We start from the raw sequence: 20,119 nt of genomic DNA, 5'->3' as shown, positions 1-20,119 counted from the left end.
TGGGTCTGGATCCGGACCCTGGTTCGCTAATCCGGCAACTCTGGTCTAGGAAGTGCTGGGTTCACATTTTTATAGCACTTTTTTCAAATTTTTATGCAAATTAGATAAATTTGCTTAAATATACTGTTATAAAAACCTTTATTCTTATTCCAATTCTTAATATATGCCTGATTTACAAATTCCATATAGCATAGATCTTTTTTTGCTAACAGAGAATTATGGTAGCAATGGTAGGACTCTATGATATTCTGTAAATTCATTGGCATATGTTGGGTGATTGCCATGTAACATTGTCCAGTTCGGTTTCAGCTTTATAAGCAAGTTTCTATAAATGGTCTCTCTGAAGAATCATATGATTCAAGGAAGAATTTACTGTGGATTTCATGATTGTGAGCCTGCCTGGCCCTGCTGCACCAAACCACTACCCTTCCACCGTTATAGTTCACATGAGGTTATCATTTATCCACAAAACAGTTTTCTGAGAATAACCGTTGCTCTTTGCATAGAGTTGACTTCTTGTCCGATTGTGGATTTGAAGTCTCACATGTTGACGTCCCCCTGTGCAAGGCAGCTAACCGCAACATGTCTACCCTCCGCATTTTCAGTGGACGCGACTGGGTAAACATTACGCCTGAATCAAACCAAGTTATTTAACGATGACTTCTCTTAACCAACTTTTTAGCTCTTTAGGAGAATAACTCGGTTCGGTTTCAGCTTTATAAGCAAGTTTCTATAGATGGTCTCTCTGAAGAATCATATGATTCAATCATATGATTTAGTTTCTCGGGTTGGTTTCTCCCTCAAAGTGATAAAAACTGACATTAGCGCAAAGAAACTGGTTCAAATGTGAGCAGGAGAGAATCTATAGGCACATAAAAAAGCAGCAAATCACGCTTGTAATGCATTGTGGGCCTTGTGGTATTGAACCTACATGCATAAAATGTTTACAATGAGTGTTGAGAGTACTTCTCATGCATATGTTTTAAATAAAACTGCAATTCTGATGTCATATGAACCCTTTGGATGGCCAGTTTGACTAGACAAGTGCTGTAAAGGTTTACAGCTTTTACCATCGAAAGTTATAAGGTTTCCCTTTTACTCACCTATTGTGAAAGTTAATCTTGTACTGTCGCTTTCTGATTCTATAGAGAGACAACATTACATTAATCTAAGCATGACCCTGTCCACAGGGGTCTGTAGGGTATAAAAACTGTCCCACATGATTGCCCCTAGTCTGTCAATATAAACCTACATATGAATGTCTGGACTAATACAAGTTCTACAGCTTTTGAACATCTGCTTAAAGGTACACTATGCAACCGGTGTTGATTTTCCAGTGAGGCTCCCTCCAGAGGGCGAAAGTAAAAGTGCACTGTCGTAAATATGCACAGCTGTTCTCCTGGTTTCTCCGTAAAGCCAGGCGGTTGTTTTGAGCTTAGCAGCGAATGACTAACGCTGCGTTCACACTGGACGTAGCTGGCGCGACAGAAGCAGCGAGTTTACATGCAAAGTCAATGGTTGACGCGCGTCAAGGCGCAGCAAAAGGTCCCGCGGCGCGTTTTGAGCACCAGGCGCAGCACGTCTGAGCAACTGAAGCAGCGCGTCGGGTGCGTTTAACGCAGGGAGAGAGACACAGCGCTGATGATCTCTCCTCTTAAACAGTTTATTGACGCCTAAATTAACTTAAAATGCAGAAATCTGCCGGCAGAATATGCAGTTTGGATTATTTACATGAAGAACACCTACCAGCTGCCACGGTGAACCGCTGCTGATGAAGGGATCCATACTGTTGGCGCTCCGCTGGTATGTGGGGGTCTGAGCGGCTCCGACAGAAAAAATATTGAAGGCAGGATAATAATCTGAATGAACTGACTGCACTGATTACGTTTTCAGGTGTATTTTCTCACTTAAACACATATTAAAACTACTTTATTCCCACTGATCACAGCAAATATAGCTGCAAGGCAGAGAAAGGTTAGTGAAGCTCCGCCCAACGCGCCTCAGACACAGCCGGAGCAGCAAAGCTGCTTCAGCCACGCGTCAGAACTAACTGGTACAAGCAGCAAAAAGGAAGCAGCAGACGCGATTTTGTTGCTTTTGCTGCGTGAACGTAGCATAACTGCACAAAGATTGCCACTGTGCTAGCAACGAGAATGCTTTTAACTGGGGGCGTGTAGCAGTTCTCGCCGTAAAGCAAGACTGACTCTCACAAGACTTCTGAGCCTGTGGGTGCGGGTCGGTGCTCCTGCAGTTGCAAGTGCAGTATTTCCCCCACAGACCACCAGGGCGGCCGAGAATACCTTTGTTCAACCTGAAATGACTCATTTAATCATCCAAAACGTTATGGAACACATTAATTAACTGAAAAATGTTGCATAGTGTCCCTTTAATGTTCGTTGTCCTTTCAGGGAAAATCAATACAGCATCTTCAATTGCATTGTGGTTTTAACAAAGTCTCTTTGAGACAAACATCTGACATAAGAGACTAGAAAACCTGGACAAACGACCCTAGAGAAAGAAAAGATGGCCTAAAGTGTCACTGCATGCCTCACTGATTGATATGTAACTGTAGCTCAAATCAGCCATCCTCAAACACCATTTTTTTTAATCCATTTGATATACGACAGTTATAAGTAATCACATTTGAGCTATCTGGTGTTCCTGAGGGTGGTTAAGTTCGGTTCAGTGTTAGAGGAGCCAAATGACTGATACCCCATCTGGCTGGAAATACCCCCCCAAACAATGGCTGGTTTGTAAAGCATCCAGAAACAGGATCCTCACAGACAATGTTGAGCCTAATCTGATTGTCGTATAAACTCCAGTGCTGGACCACTCTCTCTGAGGTTCTCTTCATTTCTTCGGACTAAGAAGATGATCATTTAAGATGCAGCAGAATATTTTTCAACCTAGAAGGGGACCAAAATGAAGGCCTCTTAAAATAATGTAAACTAAGCCGTGATTAACTTACCGTTGGTCTCCAAGAATCAGCCACAGAATGCCAGGTAATTGGAGCAAAACGAGTAGAAGGCCTGGATGTGGAAAGATGAAAGTGGAAGATTAGGGTCATGAAGTTAAAAGATTTTGTTTTCCTCATTGCTTCTCTTTTACTAATCTAATAGGAAAGGAAACATCTTGTGCATTTCTCAGATGCTTCAATTTAATGTTACTCCTTTCAAATAAAGATCGGTATCAGATATGTGGAAATTAAAACTGATGAATTTTATAAGCGCCATCTCAGAGACTATGGGGCTTAGTTAGCATGTTCCTAGAAACACCTATTTGTAGTAGATGCATTAGGATGCATAGGAGTTATCAGTAAGACAGATGAGAACCATGATGTTCATTCATTCATCTCAATGAACACCAATTAAAAATCAGCGGGGTCAAAATAAAGAAATTCAACAACCAAACAAAGAAAACAATCAACACTGAAATAAAATGCAGGTGTTTATGCATCCATGTTAAACGCTGAATTGCGCTTCTTCCAGCAGTCCACACTTTCTCAGCTCTCTTTTTCTCATCATCTTCTCCTTCTTTCCCATCGCCTGGTTCGCCACAGGTTTGCCTGCTGTGTCTAGAACTAGTGAGCAGCAGCAACCCAGACTGACAGCAGCTCATTGGCTAATTTGTATCACGTGTAGCCTGGTCCTGGATGCTCTGGAGGGCTTTACCGTATTAACAGGAGAAGCGGCGCAAGTGAAATTAGACACTGTCGCCTGACAACATGCAGTAATTTAAAAATGTTTTAAATCAGTTTGGGTCTGGATTAGCCAGCAGGTGGGTCCGGATCCTGACCCTGGTCCGCTAATCCATGACCTTTGCTTTATACCAAGTGTTGAAGAATGGTTGTGAAGCACTAATAGTTTGAGCATGTTTTACAGTCTGAAAACCTGAGTGCCCTATAGCTATTTCATGGAGCATAAACTCTTCAGCATTCCAGAATACTGCAGGAACATCTGCCCATTAGAAAATCCTAGACTATCATCAGGGTTTCAGCTTTTTGTGATTGATCGTGGCACACTGACACTGCAAACTAAAAGCCATCACACCTTCCAAATAATACAAAGACTATGGAAAAACAACGCAAAGCATTTGATAGAGTCTACTGTATATGTGTTGTCTTATTCTAATCATAATCAGTGTTTTAAATTAATTTAAATATCACAATTTACTTTTGGAAAGACCAACATTACCAGCTCCTTTCTGCCTCGCAGTGAAGCCGGTCAGTGTATGAAGCTAACTGGTGGCAAGTAAAGCAGAACTGTGGCACTTAGCGACTTTGTCGCTATATTTATTGACTTTTGAAACCCCCTCTAGCAACCTTCTCTTTTAAAAAGGGACTCGAACGCAATCCAGTGACTTTTCTCCATTTTTGGAGAGTTTAATGACTTTCTGTGAAAGAATGGTAGCGGGAACTGATGCAAGTCTCTTTATGCTTCCTTAATTGCTTTTTTACAGGACACCTGTTGCATTTTTCCACATCAAAAATATGGCACATGCACAAAGCTGCTAACGACTTTCCCCCTGGACTACAAAGCAGGATGTAAATGCAGCTTTTGAACGACTTCTTTTGTTTATAAAAATAATTGCCACACAGTTATGTAAATCACTTCACCTTATGTATGTGCCTTTGTTTTTTTTGGATAAATTAGATGTATGCAATAAGGATTCAGGCATAATAAACGGGAATTTCAATGTTATTCCAATAATATTTCACACGGGTGTGAATCGTAAACCTACCACCATAGTTAAAAAAAAAATTTATCTGAGCTGGATCCTTGGTTACAGAAGAAACAATGGACCCACGCAGCATCTCTAAAATAAATACGTTTTGTAAATAGCAATTTGAACTAAAAAAGCCCTAACTGCGCAGACCTCCACCAAGCAGCAAAATTTGCCCCACATTGTGTCTTGCATCTGAAAAGCAGAAAGTTGGGGAAAAAAATAAAGAAACAAAATTTCTGAAAAGATTTTTTAAAAACAGTGTGAGAATATACAATTGGTAACAGGAATTGAAGAAAAGTTTGAAAAAGAAAAGTTCATTCCAAAACCTTTATTTGATTAACACATTTAAGTTTCATTTCTGAATATTTGCTTTGAAATATTAACTTGCAAATAAAATTTTCTTTCAAATTTTTATTTATAAAATCAGTTGTTTGCTTGCAACAATAATGGAACAAAATTCACTCCATACTTTTCAGACATTTTGTAAAATATAAATGCTCATTCCATATTAATAAAAGAGTCCAGGATCTTGTTGGTCCACTCAAAGTCCTCTATGTTAACAGAGTTAACAGTGACTTAAAAATAATGACATTAAAATTAGCTCCCAGAACCAATAAAACGTTTCCAAAGTAAAATGTAAACAGCAGAAATTACAGTCGACGCTTATAACGACTTGATGGTGAAAGTTCTCAGTCATCCAGGTCATGGTCATTCCAAAAAAAAAAAAGGAAAACAATCCACTGGACGTTGTTTCCAAGTTTGAAGATGTTTCGCTTCCCATTCAGGAAGCTTTTTCAATTCAAATGTCAGGAATAGCATTGAGTTCAAGGTTTTATACAGCAGCCCAATAAAGCCTCGTTTTTGTTCTGAAAACATGCAAATTGGAAGCAAAACATCTACAAACTTAAAAACCAAGTCCAGTGGATTATTTATTTATTTATTTTTTTAAAAGCCAATAACAACTCTTCACCCAAACTTGTTTGAATAACTAATGGCAGGGGTCTTAAACGTTTTCCAGGTCAAGGACCCCCAAACTGATAGCGAGATGGAGCGGGGACCCCCTAATCATATTTATTGTATAAAATTGTGTTATATCAAACTGGTCCTATAGTCACTCTATTACATATGGAGTAATGTAATGAAATTAATTTCGCCCTGGGATTATTAAAGTATTTCTTATTCTGGTTCCTGGTTGATGGGACAGGTGTTGTGAATGAAACGGTGCCCAGCTTGAAAGAGCTCCTGTGTGTCACTGAATGTGTGCATCGATGACTGAAAGAAATCTTCTGCCTCCATTTATCTGTTTACTTCAGTGTGTTGAATTCATGTTAATGTGGATTTAAACAAATTTCAATTAGTGGAAAAAATTGCACGGGGGAATATAAAAAATAAAATAATAAAAATAAAAAATTAAGTCTTATCAACCAAAACTTTTGCGACCCCCATGCAGTACCTCTGGGTCGCGGACCCCTGTTGAAGACCTCCGACTTATGGCATTAATAAAATAATATAAAATGATTCTACTGTTTGCTGTGGTAGGGCATCTTTTCTCTTAATTTCTCTTTATTTTGCTGAGTCCTTTGATGTATGGCAGCTAAATTACACTGACGTCATTTTGTGAGGGGGTTTTTATTCTCTAATAAAAAATTCAGTCCCAGCTGCTACATCTTTTCCTTCCACTCAACTTTCTTTCCAGTTATAAATTTGGATAAAGCATTTTCTAAACAACCTGCTTCTTTAGCGATTACCTATATTACCTGTGGAGTGGAAAGTTTCTGTCAAATTGAATCTTTATTTACTATCTGTGAGACATACTCATTTCAATGAAGAGAAAGGTGACTAGAATATTGTAAATCACACAGGTGTCGGCGCCGACTGAAGGGGCCCGCAGCAGACAGAGCGGGATAAAGTGAGAGACGGTAACTGTGAGAGAGGTCAAGTGTAGTCATTTATCCAGCTGACGCTCCACGCAGCTGAAGGCTATATAAGTTATCGTCTGGCCTCTGAGGGTGTGCGCCTGTAGGAGTGTGTGTTGGTTGACTCTAAAGCCAACAGGTGTCATGTTTTACGTGAGCCGGATGTTGAGGATCTGTCACTAGTGGCAGCTGCTGTATAGGGTTACTTTCACCTAGTTGTTTCTATTTGCTGCAACCTGAAAGAAATGTAGTCTGTATTATGTGAAGACAGATGGGTTATATTGATGCTTGGTGTGTAAGGAGACATTTTTTTAAGATTCAGAAATATTTAAATTTGTTTAGATGTTTCAACTTGTCTACATTAATCAACTTTATGGAGCTGAAATTAGACCATTTACCATTATGTGGGAGGCGGGTCAGTATTTATTGTGCATGGAAATTGGTTTATACAGCAATGAACCTGTAAAATCTTCATCAGCTTCACAACAATCAAGCCTTAGTTCTAACTGCTAACATTTTTTTTTGAGAATCAACGTTGTTTAACCTTCACATGAAAGCAAATATTACTCAAGTCAGAATTCTGGAGAAAGTAAACCGTCTTGAATTGGCTTTTTTCGGAATTCCCACGTCTTAAAATTGTACCATTTTCTTCCTTTAATGTTATATTTGGAATGTTGTATGAACTAGGCTAAAATTAGCTCATATCTGAATGTGAATTTCACGACCAGATGAAGAAATGACTGTAGAGGGACCTTTGCGAGGCGGAGAAAGGTGATGGTCGCTATTCTGAGGGGATATATGGCACGTTTTTGGTGAAAACGGCAAAGTGAGAGCAGCTTCACCTGAGAAGTACAACAGGTGAAAATGCAGGAGTTGAAATCTGAAAATTTTGTTTCACAAAAAAACAAAAATCCAGGACTAGAAGGGATGTAGGGTGAAGGAGCACAGTGGAAACAAGCTTTTTTTTCATCAAATTGGAGTGTTAATTAGATGAAGTTGCTCTTTAGATGTTTGCAGGTGCCTTGAAGAACTGTTTGCTGTCTTCCCTTGTCTCCAGTGCAAACAGACAGCTGCTGCCTTCCACACTCTGGTGGATTTTGCTCAGCAAACTTTTCCAAACTACCGTACCGCTGTCCTCCTTCTATGTCCTGCTGTCAGCCCCCAGAGTTAGCCCCGTCCAACCTCTGCCCTGCTCTGGTTCCCCACCAGGCTTCTACAACCTCTGTCTGTCCTCTTCTGGTTCTCACTCTCTGAGGTTCTTGCTCTGATTTCCCTGCTGCTCCTGTTTGAGCTTTCAACCTTACGTTGGAAGCAGTGGTGATCAGACCATACCCCCCGGATTCCTCAACTGGGAAAATCTCTAGAAAATCTGCTGGTCCAAGCGACGCTGCCAACTTTGCTTGGCTTTCCATACAGCCCTGCAAACCCCTTCCTAAAATCTCTGTGTGCCATGTTGAGGTGAAACTGACAACCAGCAGACTCAATGACGCAGTGGAGCCTTTCTCCCACTTTATGAATTGCTCTTGTTTACCAGGTGAATTTCTAGCGAAATGCAAGGCAAGAAAAAGCAGATGAAACTGGCAAATGTTTCACAGGTTTTCCGTTCAGTGTGATCAGAACATAAGAATTATGGAAAAAAATTCCCCCCAGTTGGCTGCCCGTTTGGTCCATGGCAGACTAAAAACTGCCACTGGCCTCAGCTGTGCCTTTCATGTGATGCATCACTACTCTTGATTTAAAAAAAAAAGTCAACATTTAGATAAATGGTATTTTATTGTAGAAATGTTTTTCATGTTTTAAAATCGGAGCCTGAATCTCCATCAAGGCCATTCCCATAGTGATCATTTAAATATGTTCAACTTTCATATTGACTCTAATTGCAGGTCAGGCAATTCCTATCTCAAGTGGAAAAAGTCCCTTTTAATGTTTTGGTCTGATCAATGAGTCTTATGTCCATCTAACAACCTACGATCATAACTCTTGCTGAGTTTGGTAAGATTCGAGAAAGGCGTTTCTGGTGATGTATGTAAATGGTTTCCATATGTACACATGTACATTTAAAAGCACCACAAGGTTATGCTTGCTCTGATCTTTACATCTCTTGTTTTGTATTTGGCACCTTCGGCTGTAAATGCGATGAAAGACATTTTTTGCAAGTCTAATGCCATGAAAAACTCTGATTGCTTCCTCTGGTCGGGGATCAGTTGTCCTCATGTAGAGCGTTTATACAGTAAGTGATGGTAGAAAAGAGAAGGATATGGATGAATTTAACTTGACAACTAGAGTTCTGATGATACTCTGGTTGAGAAAAGAAAAAAAAGACCTAATATTTGGTCTTTAGTACCAACTTTGTCATGAGATCATGACCTGAAGAGTAGAAACCTGGATAAAAAATCTGAGATGATTTTCCTCCATAGGGTTTCTGACCCTACATAATTCCCACATAATTAAAACGTGATTTTCTGTTTTATAGAAAAAAATAACCCACCCTCGGCATTAACAGACGGTGAGGCGCCTCATGGGGGCCCTAAGGAAGTTTCTAGATACATCCCACTGAGAGCAGACCCTGGGGAAGAACTACCTGCAGAGACTTTGAACATCTAGAGAACTATAAATAATAGAGAGTGTTGATGGGGAGGGTTTTTTTGGAGTTCGCAAAACTTAAAATCAAACTTTGTGACACATTTGAGTTTTTCCTTTGGTTATAGTCCATTAGCCTGCCACTGTGAGGGAAATACTTGTTATCTTTGAGCACTGGCTAAATACTGGTTGCTGAGCATTATGGTGCCATCGGTTTTCTTTAAAATAAATTTTGTTACATTTTTGTTTCAGGTGAAGAATATGTTTCGTAAATGGAAATTTGAGAAATAAAAACATGATTCGTTGATGGAGTTTTGGTTTTAAAAAAAATGCAACCAAAAATGAAATATTTAAAGACTTCTTAATCATATAAAGGTTTTGAGAGTCAGTTTGCTGTTTTGTCAAATTCTGTTTTTCGAAAATTGAATTCTAGATTTTATATTAAAATTTTCTTGTTTTTCAAATTTGATTAATATATTTCCATATTTTATATTTCGGATTTTTTTTTCTTATTTCTCTTTAAAAAATTTAGTTTAACAGATCACATTCTCTTCACTTCAACCCCAATGCAAAAACTCAACTCTTCACCTATAAAAATGTTGTTGCTACAGTTTATGCTGCAAAATAGAAAATATAAAAAAACTTACAATTTATAAAATAACATTCTTATAAAATTAAATTAGAAAATAAATACTTCTAAAACATAAAATCTAAAATTAATTTGATAAAATAAAACAATTACTGAGACGTTACTCTTAATTCTACCTGGAGAGATTCACACAGAGAAAAGCTTCAATTAGAAAATATTCAATTTATTTATACAAGTAACACAGCTGGTTTTCCTTAGATAGAAATATGTTGAAGAATTTGACTAATTGCAAGGATTTGCTGACTCTCTGCAATGCCGCACACTGAGCATGCATTTAGCGACAGTGGAGAGGAAAACTCCCTTTTAACAGGAAGAAACCTCCAGCAGAACCAGGCACAGTGTGAGCTGAGGCTGACTGGGGTTCAAGGAGACAGAAGCATAAAGACATACATGAAATAAGTTCTTTGGCGCTCGGGCCCCGGCTGAAGACTTCAGTGCTGTGAATCAACGTACGCTCAGATGAGTGACCTACAAAAGGATTAGAGTAGTCTTTCCCCTGGGGCCTGGACACTGGTGGTGGAATAAGCCAGAGGATGAGTGGGACTGAGAATGAGGGAGAAGATGACGTAGAGGAGGAGGAGGAAAGTTCACTTGTGTGTAGGAGAGAGAAGCTGGATGGAGATCTTGAATGATGATTGGCTTCGGAGAAGGTGTGGCCCCCGAGCTGATTGCCTGGAGCTAAATGAAGGAGATCTTGAATGATGATTGACTTCAGAGAAGGTGTGGCCCCCGAGGTATCACTTTCATCCTGAAATGTTCCATAAAGCTAAATGCTAATCCTGCTAATATTAGTGATTCAGTACATTGCATATTAAAAATCACTCAAGCCAAACCTCTAACTTTACTCTGTGCAGGGGGAAGGAACAAAAGGCTCCTAACTGGGGGTAAATTAACAGCTTGAATAAAGAAAAAGCTGGAAAATTGATCCCCAAACACTCACTACCTAAATGTGTCTGCTTCAACCACAAACTGCATCCTGGACTATGTGGACCATGTTGGACTTATCTAAGAAAATATGAAAAACTTTGTTTTTTTTTCTAATAAACTCAGTTTATCTGTATTGAACCTTTTAATGTCCACTCTGGATAATGTTCGGTGAAATAATGCAGTGATTCAGCATTGGGTTTTATGCATGGCCAACCTGCAGCTATAAAGGCCTCTCAGTTTTCGCTGCACCCTTGCAAACACAGAACGCTGTGGCTTCTCTTCCTTTCACTTTCCAGACATTCATTCCAGCCATTACTTTATCCCTCCACTGCATCTGATGACTGATTGTTTCCATGTGGGCCTCTTAGACCCATAATACCAGCTTGTCACTTCCTCAGACGTGAACATACCTGAATGACCTAAAGGTTCCATCAGAAGGCAGCAGTTGTAATTGATTTTTTCTCCATCTCTGAATTTTTTAGTGTCTGCTCTCATCTTGGAACGCTTTTTGGGACTTTAGTGCCACGGCTGTCATATTTTGGTAATCTTCTTTACTTTTCACAGACGGCATTTCATGGCGTTAATGCAGGTACTGGAAGAACTTACTGTGAAAGAGTGAAGGGAAGCGTTTCCTCCTGAGTTTCTCAAATAGAATTCAAGTCATATATTTATAACATGTCAGCTCCATTGACTGGTTGTTCAATGGAGCTGGAAATAAGGTGCTTGTTCTAGAAGTCCAGCCCATTTGTTCCCAGGTACATAGAGATGAATCAAGGCCTTAATGCTCAGAGTTCTGCAACCTTTTACTTCCAAAGTGCCTTTTTTTTCCATTCAGTCCAGGGAAATAAAACCAGCCTAGAGCCGAAACTGTTAAATTACCCTTTTTGATTAAAGAATAAAAACTCATGATTATTAATAAACATCTACAAAAGCTAATTTATTGTCATTTTCAAAGGTTGAGGAGTATAAATACCTTGGTGTTCACTTGGACAACCAACTAGACTGGAGATGCTACTTTTCAGCCATCTACAAGAAGGGACAGAGCAGATTGTACTTCCTGAGGAGGCTTAGATCCTTCAGTGTTTGCAGCAATATGTTACATATCTCCTATCAGTCTGTTGTAGAGAGTCTGATATCATCCTCCATCCTTTGCTGGAGTTACAGCATCAGAGCTAATGATTTAAACATTTCAGCAAGGCCAGCTCTGTTCTGTTCATAAAGTGAAGAAAATTTTTAACTACAGTGATCATCCTCTTCAGAAGATTCAGTCAGAGGCTTTACCTGATCTGGTGCAAGACAGACCACTACAGAAGATCATTCCTGCCTACAGCTATCAACACCTACAACGCCTGGTAAAAAAAACAAAACAAACAAAACAAAAAAAAGGCATATGAATTCCTGCAATGTATAATTTCCCTTTGGGATTAATAAAGTATTTTTTAAATTTAAATTGAAAACAATACAACTTAAAAAAAAAAAAAAGAAAAGAAAAAAGGGCAAAAAGATTTGTTGAACATTAAGTCAATAACTTTTGCATTTTTTCATGTAAAGTAATAGAGCAGATTGTCTTCATTTCAGTTTTCTTGATGCTGATAAATTAATCTGAAATAGTTGGATCTGTTAAGCTATGGTTCTGTTAACTTTCAGCATGAATCAGAGTTTAGTTTCCGAAAGACAAAATATGTTCCTCTGATCATACAATCTTGGCTGAGAAGGAATATAAAATGATCAGCTGGTTTATTTTCTAATTAAAAATCTATTCAGTTCAACCGGATTCACTGTAATCTAAAGAGCCCAATCCTGATGCTCAGCTGTAGCGACCTGAATGACCATAAACCATAAAAACAAAGATTATACTGGCCTGTTAAATAAATGCTGTCAGATGCAGTGCTAACACTGTAACCATAGGATTACTCCGACTGTAGCTGCGCCACATGTTGTGGTTGGGATGTTACTGTAGCTGACCTAAATCTTTACTCCCAACAAGCTTTCATCTTCTCTAAGAGAAAGCTAAGAGGAACATGTATTGTTTCTGTATTCCTCTTTTATGCCTTCAGTTCCATTAAAAATGGCAGGAATTCATATTTTTTATGCTCAAACCCAGAGATGTGGCCCTGCTAATCACTAATAGCATATATGGTCGACCTATATACAATTATCTGCATTAATGCAGCACAATCCTGCTGTAAAAAACCGAAAGACATCATGCTCCCATTTCTGGATACCATTCCAGATGTCTTAATCTGCAATATTTTTACCACAGCGACAAAATGCATCACTTGCCTCCAATATGTGAGACTGCCTGCAAGATCCCATATTGGGGGATGATAATAGGTTGTTTTTTCCCAGTATGTGAGGCATCCCCACTGTCCTGCAGGTTTAAGAGCTTTTCCTGCTTTAGCACAGCTGATTATGATGATTGCAATAGAGCAAAACCCTTTTAATCAGCTTTCAATTAAAATCAGCTGTGCTGGAGCAAGAAAACCTCTAAAACCTGCAGGACAGCGGCCCTCGAGGACCGACTTTGGGGATGCCTGCTACTAAAACAGGCTAAACGTTCGGCATACCTACAAATGATTGTTTTTTTTTTTTCCAACATATTTGAAGATGCATAATAAATAAAAATGTTTTTTATGAGATCAAACGTTGTATCAGAATGTGGAAAAGCACTGGGTGATTGATCCAGCGATTCATTCCGTACATGCTGATAAATCTACACCGCACGCATTTAGCTGTATTTACTAGAAATCATTTATTTAAATTAATTAAAAATTATCATATTTTTGTTTGATTTCTTTACAGTTCTGGCAGTGGAACCGGTGGCCCAAGGCGTGGAGCAGATCCCTGAAGATATGAACTGGTCCTACTCAGGTCTGTTCTTTTCTGATGGTTTCAAAATTTGTAATCCTAGATGATTCTTTATGGGAGTGAAACACTAAAGCAGTTGGACAGCAGTGTGGATATCTGATGAATTGCAGGTATTATCCAGTTGGTAAACGTTGATCTGCCTCGGACCATATGGGTCCATAAGTTTAGATTACTCAGCAGGGAGCCCCTGTGGCGTTAAGCTACGATCAGACAGAAACAAAGAGTGGACGCAGACGGGCAGTAATGAGCCCTAAGGGGGAGATTAGAGTTTTACTAAGACATGCAGGCCATAGCTGAGCTAAAACACCAGCTATTAGGGTTATTAACCTTCACCTCTAAGGATCATGTTAGCACTAACATGCTAAACTGTATCATGATTTCAAAGGATCTCACAGTAACTATTAAATCATAATGGCAAACCAGTTCATTTATATTTAATCCTTTAGATTAGTCACACTGAGATACAATGAGAAGTGAGTTAAAAGCAAAACACCTCTATAGACTTTTAAAGGAAATCTATACCTGCTGGGTAATATTTTGCATTTTTAACTCAAAATACAACAAAATTAAATAAAGAAATAACAGTAACTATTATGTATTAAAGTGTAGAATTAAATATATTTGCTTTTTTCCCCCCCTAAAATATTTTTAGGAATTAACTGCAGTAATCTGTGCACGAATCTATGGAGATATTTCTGTGTTTTGAATTAAATTCATGAAAGAAAGCAATATGAAAGAGGAAAATAAAACAAATATATAAAAACATTCACAACGGTAGCAAAAACTTATTTGAGACTGAAAGGTATAGTGGAGAATGTTCTTTTTCCGGGTGGATCATCACAATAAGTGGTCCTCCTAATTGTCAACTTAAGACTGTCCTATGCACTCGTCCCCATTTTCACTTACCGGTGGTGAGTCTGTCCTAGTGGAAAAAAATGCAAATCTTCTTTTGGAAAGTAAGCTTGTATGAGCGATGCAAACAGCAACTTTTAAACAGAGCGTGCATGAGGAGAAATGGGCTCGTGCACGCTCTCACATGCGTTTAATAGGCGTTCACAGAGCAGGTACAGGGTGGTGCATGTGCTTTTTTTGTTTTTTAAAGAGATAAAGAGAAATAAGAGATAAAATATGAAATCTTGCTCAAAAGTAGTTTTTTTTTTTTACTTTTTCTCTCGAATATTTTTTTTTTCTGAATTCAGAGTGAAAACATTTAATGTCAAACATAGATTTCTTTCTCAAAACTTTTTTTCTTCTCTAAATATTTGGTCTTGAATCAGGATTTTTATCCTGAATTGAAAAATGTTTTGTGTGTGTTCATGCTCCTATTGGTCAGTCGCAAGAGAACTGACAGCATAATGAGTCAACTCAGAAATAAAAGGGAAAAATACAGCTTCATTCATACCCATAACAGATATGGAAAACATTTTAAGAAAATAAATTAACTTAACTAAGCTGGATCATTATTACAAGTTCTGAAATGGGTCAAGAAAGGGCCCCCATGTTTCTTTAAATTTACCAGTTGAGTTTTGAACAGAGCATCTAATTCGTTCCAGTTTCAGGCACGACATGAGGTCATATAGCCACTGCTTGTGAGTTGGAGGAGCTGCACCTTTCCTCCTGGTGAGAACTGTACGCCTTGGTAACAATGAGCAAAATGCCAGTGCCTGTCGTTTAGAGGCTGGTAAAGGCGACCCCTCACCACTGAACCCACAAAGAGCCAGAAGGGGACCAAGCGTTAGCACCACTCCAGCCAACCTGGACATAGTACAGAAACGTCTGTCCAGAGCTGACCCAGAGCGGGGCAGGACCAGTACATACACTCACCGGCCACTTTATTAGGTACCCCATGCTAGTAACGGGTTGGACCCCCTTTTGCCTTCAGAACTGCCTCAATTCTTCGTGGCATAGATTCAACAAGGTGCTGGAAGCATTCCTCAGGGAGTTTGGTCCATATTGACATGATGGCATCACACAGTTGCCGCAGATTTGTCGGCTGCACATCCATGATGCGAATCTCCCGTTCCACCATATCCCAAAGATGCTCTATTGGATTGAGATCTGGTGACTGTGGAGGCCATTTGAGTACAGTGAACTCATTGTCATGTTCAAGAAACCAGTCTGAGATGATTCCAGCTTTATGACATGGTGCATTATCCTGCTGAAAGTAGCCATCAGAAGTTGGGTACATTGTGGTCATAAAGGGATGGACATGGTCAGCAACAATACTCAGGTAGGCTGTGGCGTTGCAACGATGCTCAATTGGTACCAAGGGGCCCAAAGAGTGCCAAGAAAATATTCCCCACACCATGACACCACCACCACCAGCCTGAACCGTTGATACAAGGCAGGATGGATCCATGCTTTCATGTTGTAGACGCCAAATTCTGACCCTACCATCCGAATGTCGCAGCAGAAATTGAGACTCATCAGACCAGGCAACGTTTTTCCAATCTTCTATTGTCCAATTTCGATGAGCTTGTGCAAATTGTAGCCTCAGTTTCCTGTTCTTAGCTGAAAGGAGTGGCACCCGGTGTGGTCTTCTGCTGCTGTAGCCCATCTGCCTCAAAGTTCGACGTACTGTGCATTCAGAGATTCTCTTCTGCCCATCTTGGTTGTAACGGGTGGTTATTTGAGTCACTGTTGCCCTTCTATCACCTCGAACCAGTCTGGCCATTCTCCTCTGACCTCTGGCATCAACAAGGCATTTCCGCCCACAGAACTGCCGCTCACTGGATGTTTTTTCTTTTTCGGACCATTCTCTGTAAACCCTAGAGATGGTTGTGCGTGAAAATCCCAGTAGATCAGCAGTTTCTGAAATACTCAGACCAGCCCTTTTGGCACCAACAATCATGCCACGTTCAAAGTCACTCAAATCACCTTTCTTCCCCATACTGATGCTCGGTTTGAACTGCAGGAGATTGTCTTGACCATGTCTACATGCCTAAATGCACTGAGTTGCCGCCATGTGATTGGCTGCTTAGAAATTAAGTGTTAACGAGCAGTTGGACAGGCGTTCCTAATAAAGTGGCCGGTGAGTGTATAAACCAATGTAGCTACAGCAATTTTACATTTATCACAGTAATCTGACCAAAATCTGCCCAAATTGGCTGAATATATCAAGAGCAAAAGGCAAAGAAGTTGATGGTTTGGAAATAAAAAGTAGAAGACACTATTGGAATACAGACACAGAATAATTTAGAAAGAAATCTCTCATATTCATCACCTTAACTATGTTTTGTATTGAAGATCATGTTAGTTCTAAGTTGAAAGTGTTTAATTCATTTGGTTCTATAAATAAAAGTTTGAAGTTTTTTCTTCCCCATTCGTTTTTTCTTCCCGAGAAGAGATCTAGGTAAAAACGCTTTAGATAACTCCTCATAATGTATATTAAATAACCATGAGACAGGCAGGTATTAATAGTGTTTAACAGAATTGCACATCATAATCCAAACAGTTAACAGAAATGCTATGTTCATGTTGAAGCCATCATTCATAAACAACCAAAAGTACAAGGTCCAGATTTTAATTAATGTTGTATTTAGTATTAGTCACACCTATTTATTTAATGTGGTCACACCCCAGCGAAGTCTGTCAGTTCATTTCATATATTAACCATATTAATTATTTTTGTTTTAACCAAATCACATAAGCCCCAAATAATAATTTTCACTCTGGGAAATATGAAAAAATGCGCATGATTGGACAGTAAACAGAATTATAACAGATCAAAAGCCTGTTCCTTTCGTGAAAACAAGTCATTTAGAGTAAAGTTTAATGGTCTTTAAGCCAAATTATTGACCCAACCTTGGCTTCTAAGGCAGTGCATCAATGCTTCTTCAACCTCGTACTCGTACTCGTACTCGTACTCGTACTCGTCGTCTCCCGCTTTATCCGGAACCGGGTCGCGGGGGCAGCAGGCTAAGCAGAGACTCCCAGACTTCCCTCTCCGCAGACACCTCCTCCAGCTCTGTTGGGGGAAGCCCTAGGCGCTCCCAGGCCAGCCGAGAGACATAGTCTCTCCAGCGTGTCCTGGGTCGTCCCCTGGGCCTCCTCCCGGTGGGACATGCCTGGAACACCTCCCGAGGGAGGCGTCCAGGGGGCATCCGAAGAAGATGTCCGAGCCACCTCAACTGACTCCTCTCGATGTGGAGGAGAACCGGCTCTACACTGAGCCTCTCCCGAATGACCGAGCTCCTCACCCTATCTCTAAGGGAGAGCCCAGCCACCCTGCGGAGAAAGCTCATTTCAGCCGCTTGTATCCGGGATCTCGTTCTTTCGGTCATGATCCAAATTTCATGACCATAGGTGAGGGTAGGAACGTAGACCGACCGGTAAATTGAGAGCTTTGCCTTTTCGCTCAGCTCTCTCTTCACCAGGACAGACCGGTGCAGCGTCCGCATTATTGCAGCAGCCGCACCGATCCGTCTATCGATCTCCCGCTCCATTCTTCCCTCACTCGTGAACAGGACTCCAAGATACTTGAACTCCTCCACTTGAGGCAAGGACTCCCCTCCAACCCGAAGGGGACAAGCCACCTTTTTCCGGTCGAGAACCATGGCCTCGGATTTGGAGGAGCTGATTCTCATCCCGGCCGCTTCACACTCGGCTGCGAACCGCCCCAGCGCACGCTGTAGGTCTTGGCAGGAGGGAGCCAGCAGAACTACGTCATCCGCAAAAAGCAGGGACGAGATCCGCTGTTCCCCAAACCAGACCCCCTCCGGTCCTTGGCTGCACCTAGAAATCCTGTCCATAAAAGTTATGAACAGGACCGGTGACAGAGGGCAGCCCTGTCGGAGTCCAACATGCACCGGGAACAGGTCCGACTTAATGCCGGCAATGCGAACCAGACTCCTGCTCCGCTTGTACAGAGAACGGATGGCCCCTAATAAAGGGCCCCTGACTCCATACTCCTGGAGCACCCCCCACAGGGCAGCACGAGGGACACGGTCGAATGCCTTCTCCAAGTCCACAAAACACATGTGGACTGGTTGGGCAAACTCCCATGAACCCTCAAGCACCCTACAGAGGGTGTAGAGCTGGTCCACCGTTCCACGGCCAGGACGAAAACCACACTGCTCCTCCTGCAGCCGAGGTTCGACAATCAGCCGGACTCTCCTCTCCAGCACCCTGGCATAGGCCTTTCCGGGGAGGCTGAGAAGTGTGATTCCCCGATAGTTGGAACACACCCTCCGGTCCCCCTTCTTGTGGAGGGGAACCACCACCCCAGTCTGCCAATCCAGGGGAACTGTCCCCGACCTCCACGCGATGTTGAAGAGACGTGTCAACCATGACAGCCCGACAACATCCAGAGCTCTGAGATACTCAGGTCGGATCTCGTCCACCCCCGAAGCCTTGCCACCGTGGAGTTTTTTGACTACCTCGGTGACTTCAGCCTGGGTGATGGACGAACCCAGCCCCAAGCACCTCGTCTCTTCTTCCCCCACGGAAGGCATGTCTGTCGGGTTGAGGAGATCCTCAAAGTATTCCTTCCACCGCCCGACAATATCCTCCTTCAAGGTCAGCAGCTCCCCACACCCACTAAAAACAGTGTTAGTGAAGCACTGCTTTCCCCTCCGGAGGCGCCGGACGGTTTGCCAGAATCGCTTTGAGGCCAACCGATAGTCTTTTTCCATGGCCTCTCCAAACTCCTCCCAGGCCCGAGATTTTGCCTCTGCATCCGCCCGGGCCGCGACACGCTTGGCCTCACGGTACCTGCTTGCTGCTTCAGAAGTCCCACAAGCCAGCCAGGCTTGATAGGACTCCTTCTTCAGCTTGACGGCATCCCTTACTATCGGTGTCCACCACCGGGTTCGGGGATTGCCACCACGACAGGCACCGCAAACCTTACGGCCACAGCTACGGGCAGCCGCATCAACAATAGAGGCAGAGAACACAGCCCATTCGGACTCCATGTCTCCAACCTCCCTCGGAACCTGAGAGAAGCTCTCCCGGAGGTGGGAGTTGAACACGTCTCTGACCGAGGGCTCCACCAGACGTTCCCAGCAGACCCTCACTACACGTTTGGGCCTGCCGAGTCTTTCAGGCTTCCTCCTCTTCCAGCGTATCCAACTCACCACCAGGTGGTGGTCGGTGGACAGCTCCGCCCCTCTCTTCACCCGAGTGTCCAAGACATGCGGCCGAAGATCAGAAGATACGACTACAAAGTCGATCATCGACCTTCGGCCTAGGGTGTCCTGGTGCCAAGTGCACCGATGGACATCCTTATGCCTGAACATGGTGTTCATTATGGACAATCCGTGACTTGCACAGAAGTCCAATAATGAGACACCACTCGGGTTCAGAGCTGGGGGCCCGTTCCTCCCGATCACGCCCCTCCAGGTGTCACTGTCGTTTCCCACGTGGGCGTTGAAGTCTCCCAGCAGAATGATGGAATCCCCGGGAGGGGCGCTTTCTAACACCCTCCCCAGGGATGCTAAGAAGGCCTGGTACTCCG

The 20,119-nt window shown here is 41.6% G+C and overlaps 1 protein-coding gene across 2 annotated transcripts in view; it reads left to right on the top strand.

Moving 5' to 3' along the window:
- Positions 1-20,119, top strand: part of ptprz1b (protein tyrosine phosphatase receptor type Z1b) — a 95,447-nt gene that overhangs the window by 22,349 nt on the left and 52,979 nt on the right. For both annotated transcript variants that reach the window (XM_038281935.1, XM_038281934.1), the window contains exon 2: positions 13,600-13,668. In XM_038281935.1, coding sequence (XP_038137863.1) covers positions 13,600-13,668 — 69 coding nt within the window. The remainder of the gene's footprint in view (positions 1-13,599; positions 13,669-20,119) is intronic.

This window comes from Cyprinodon tularosa, unplaced genomic scaffold (genome assembly GCF_016077235.1).
Source record: "Cyprinodon tularosa strain WSP-4 unplaced genomic scaffold, ASM1607723v1 ctg177, whole genome shotgun sequence".
Lineage (NCBI taxonomy): Eukaryota > Metazoa > Chordata > Actinopteri > Cyprinodontiformes > Cyprinodontidae > Cyprinodon > Cyprinodon tularosa.
The sequence above is the reverse complement of the archived record's forward strand: the minus strand, read 5'-3'. Positions and strand labels throughout refer to the sequence as shown.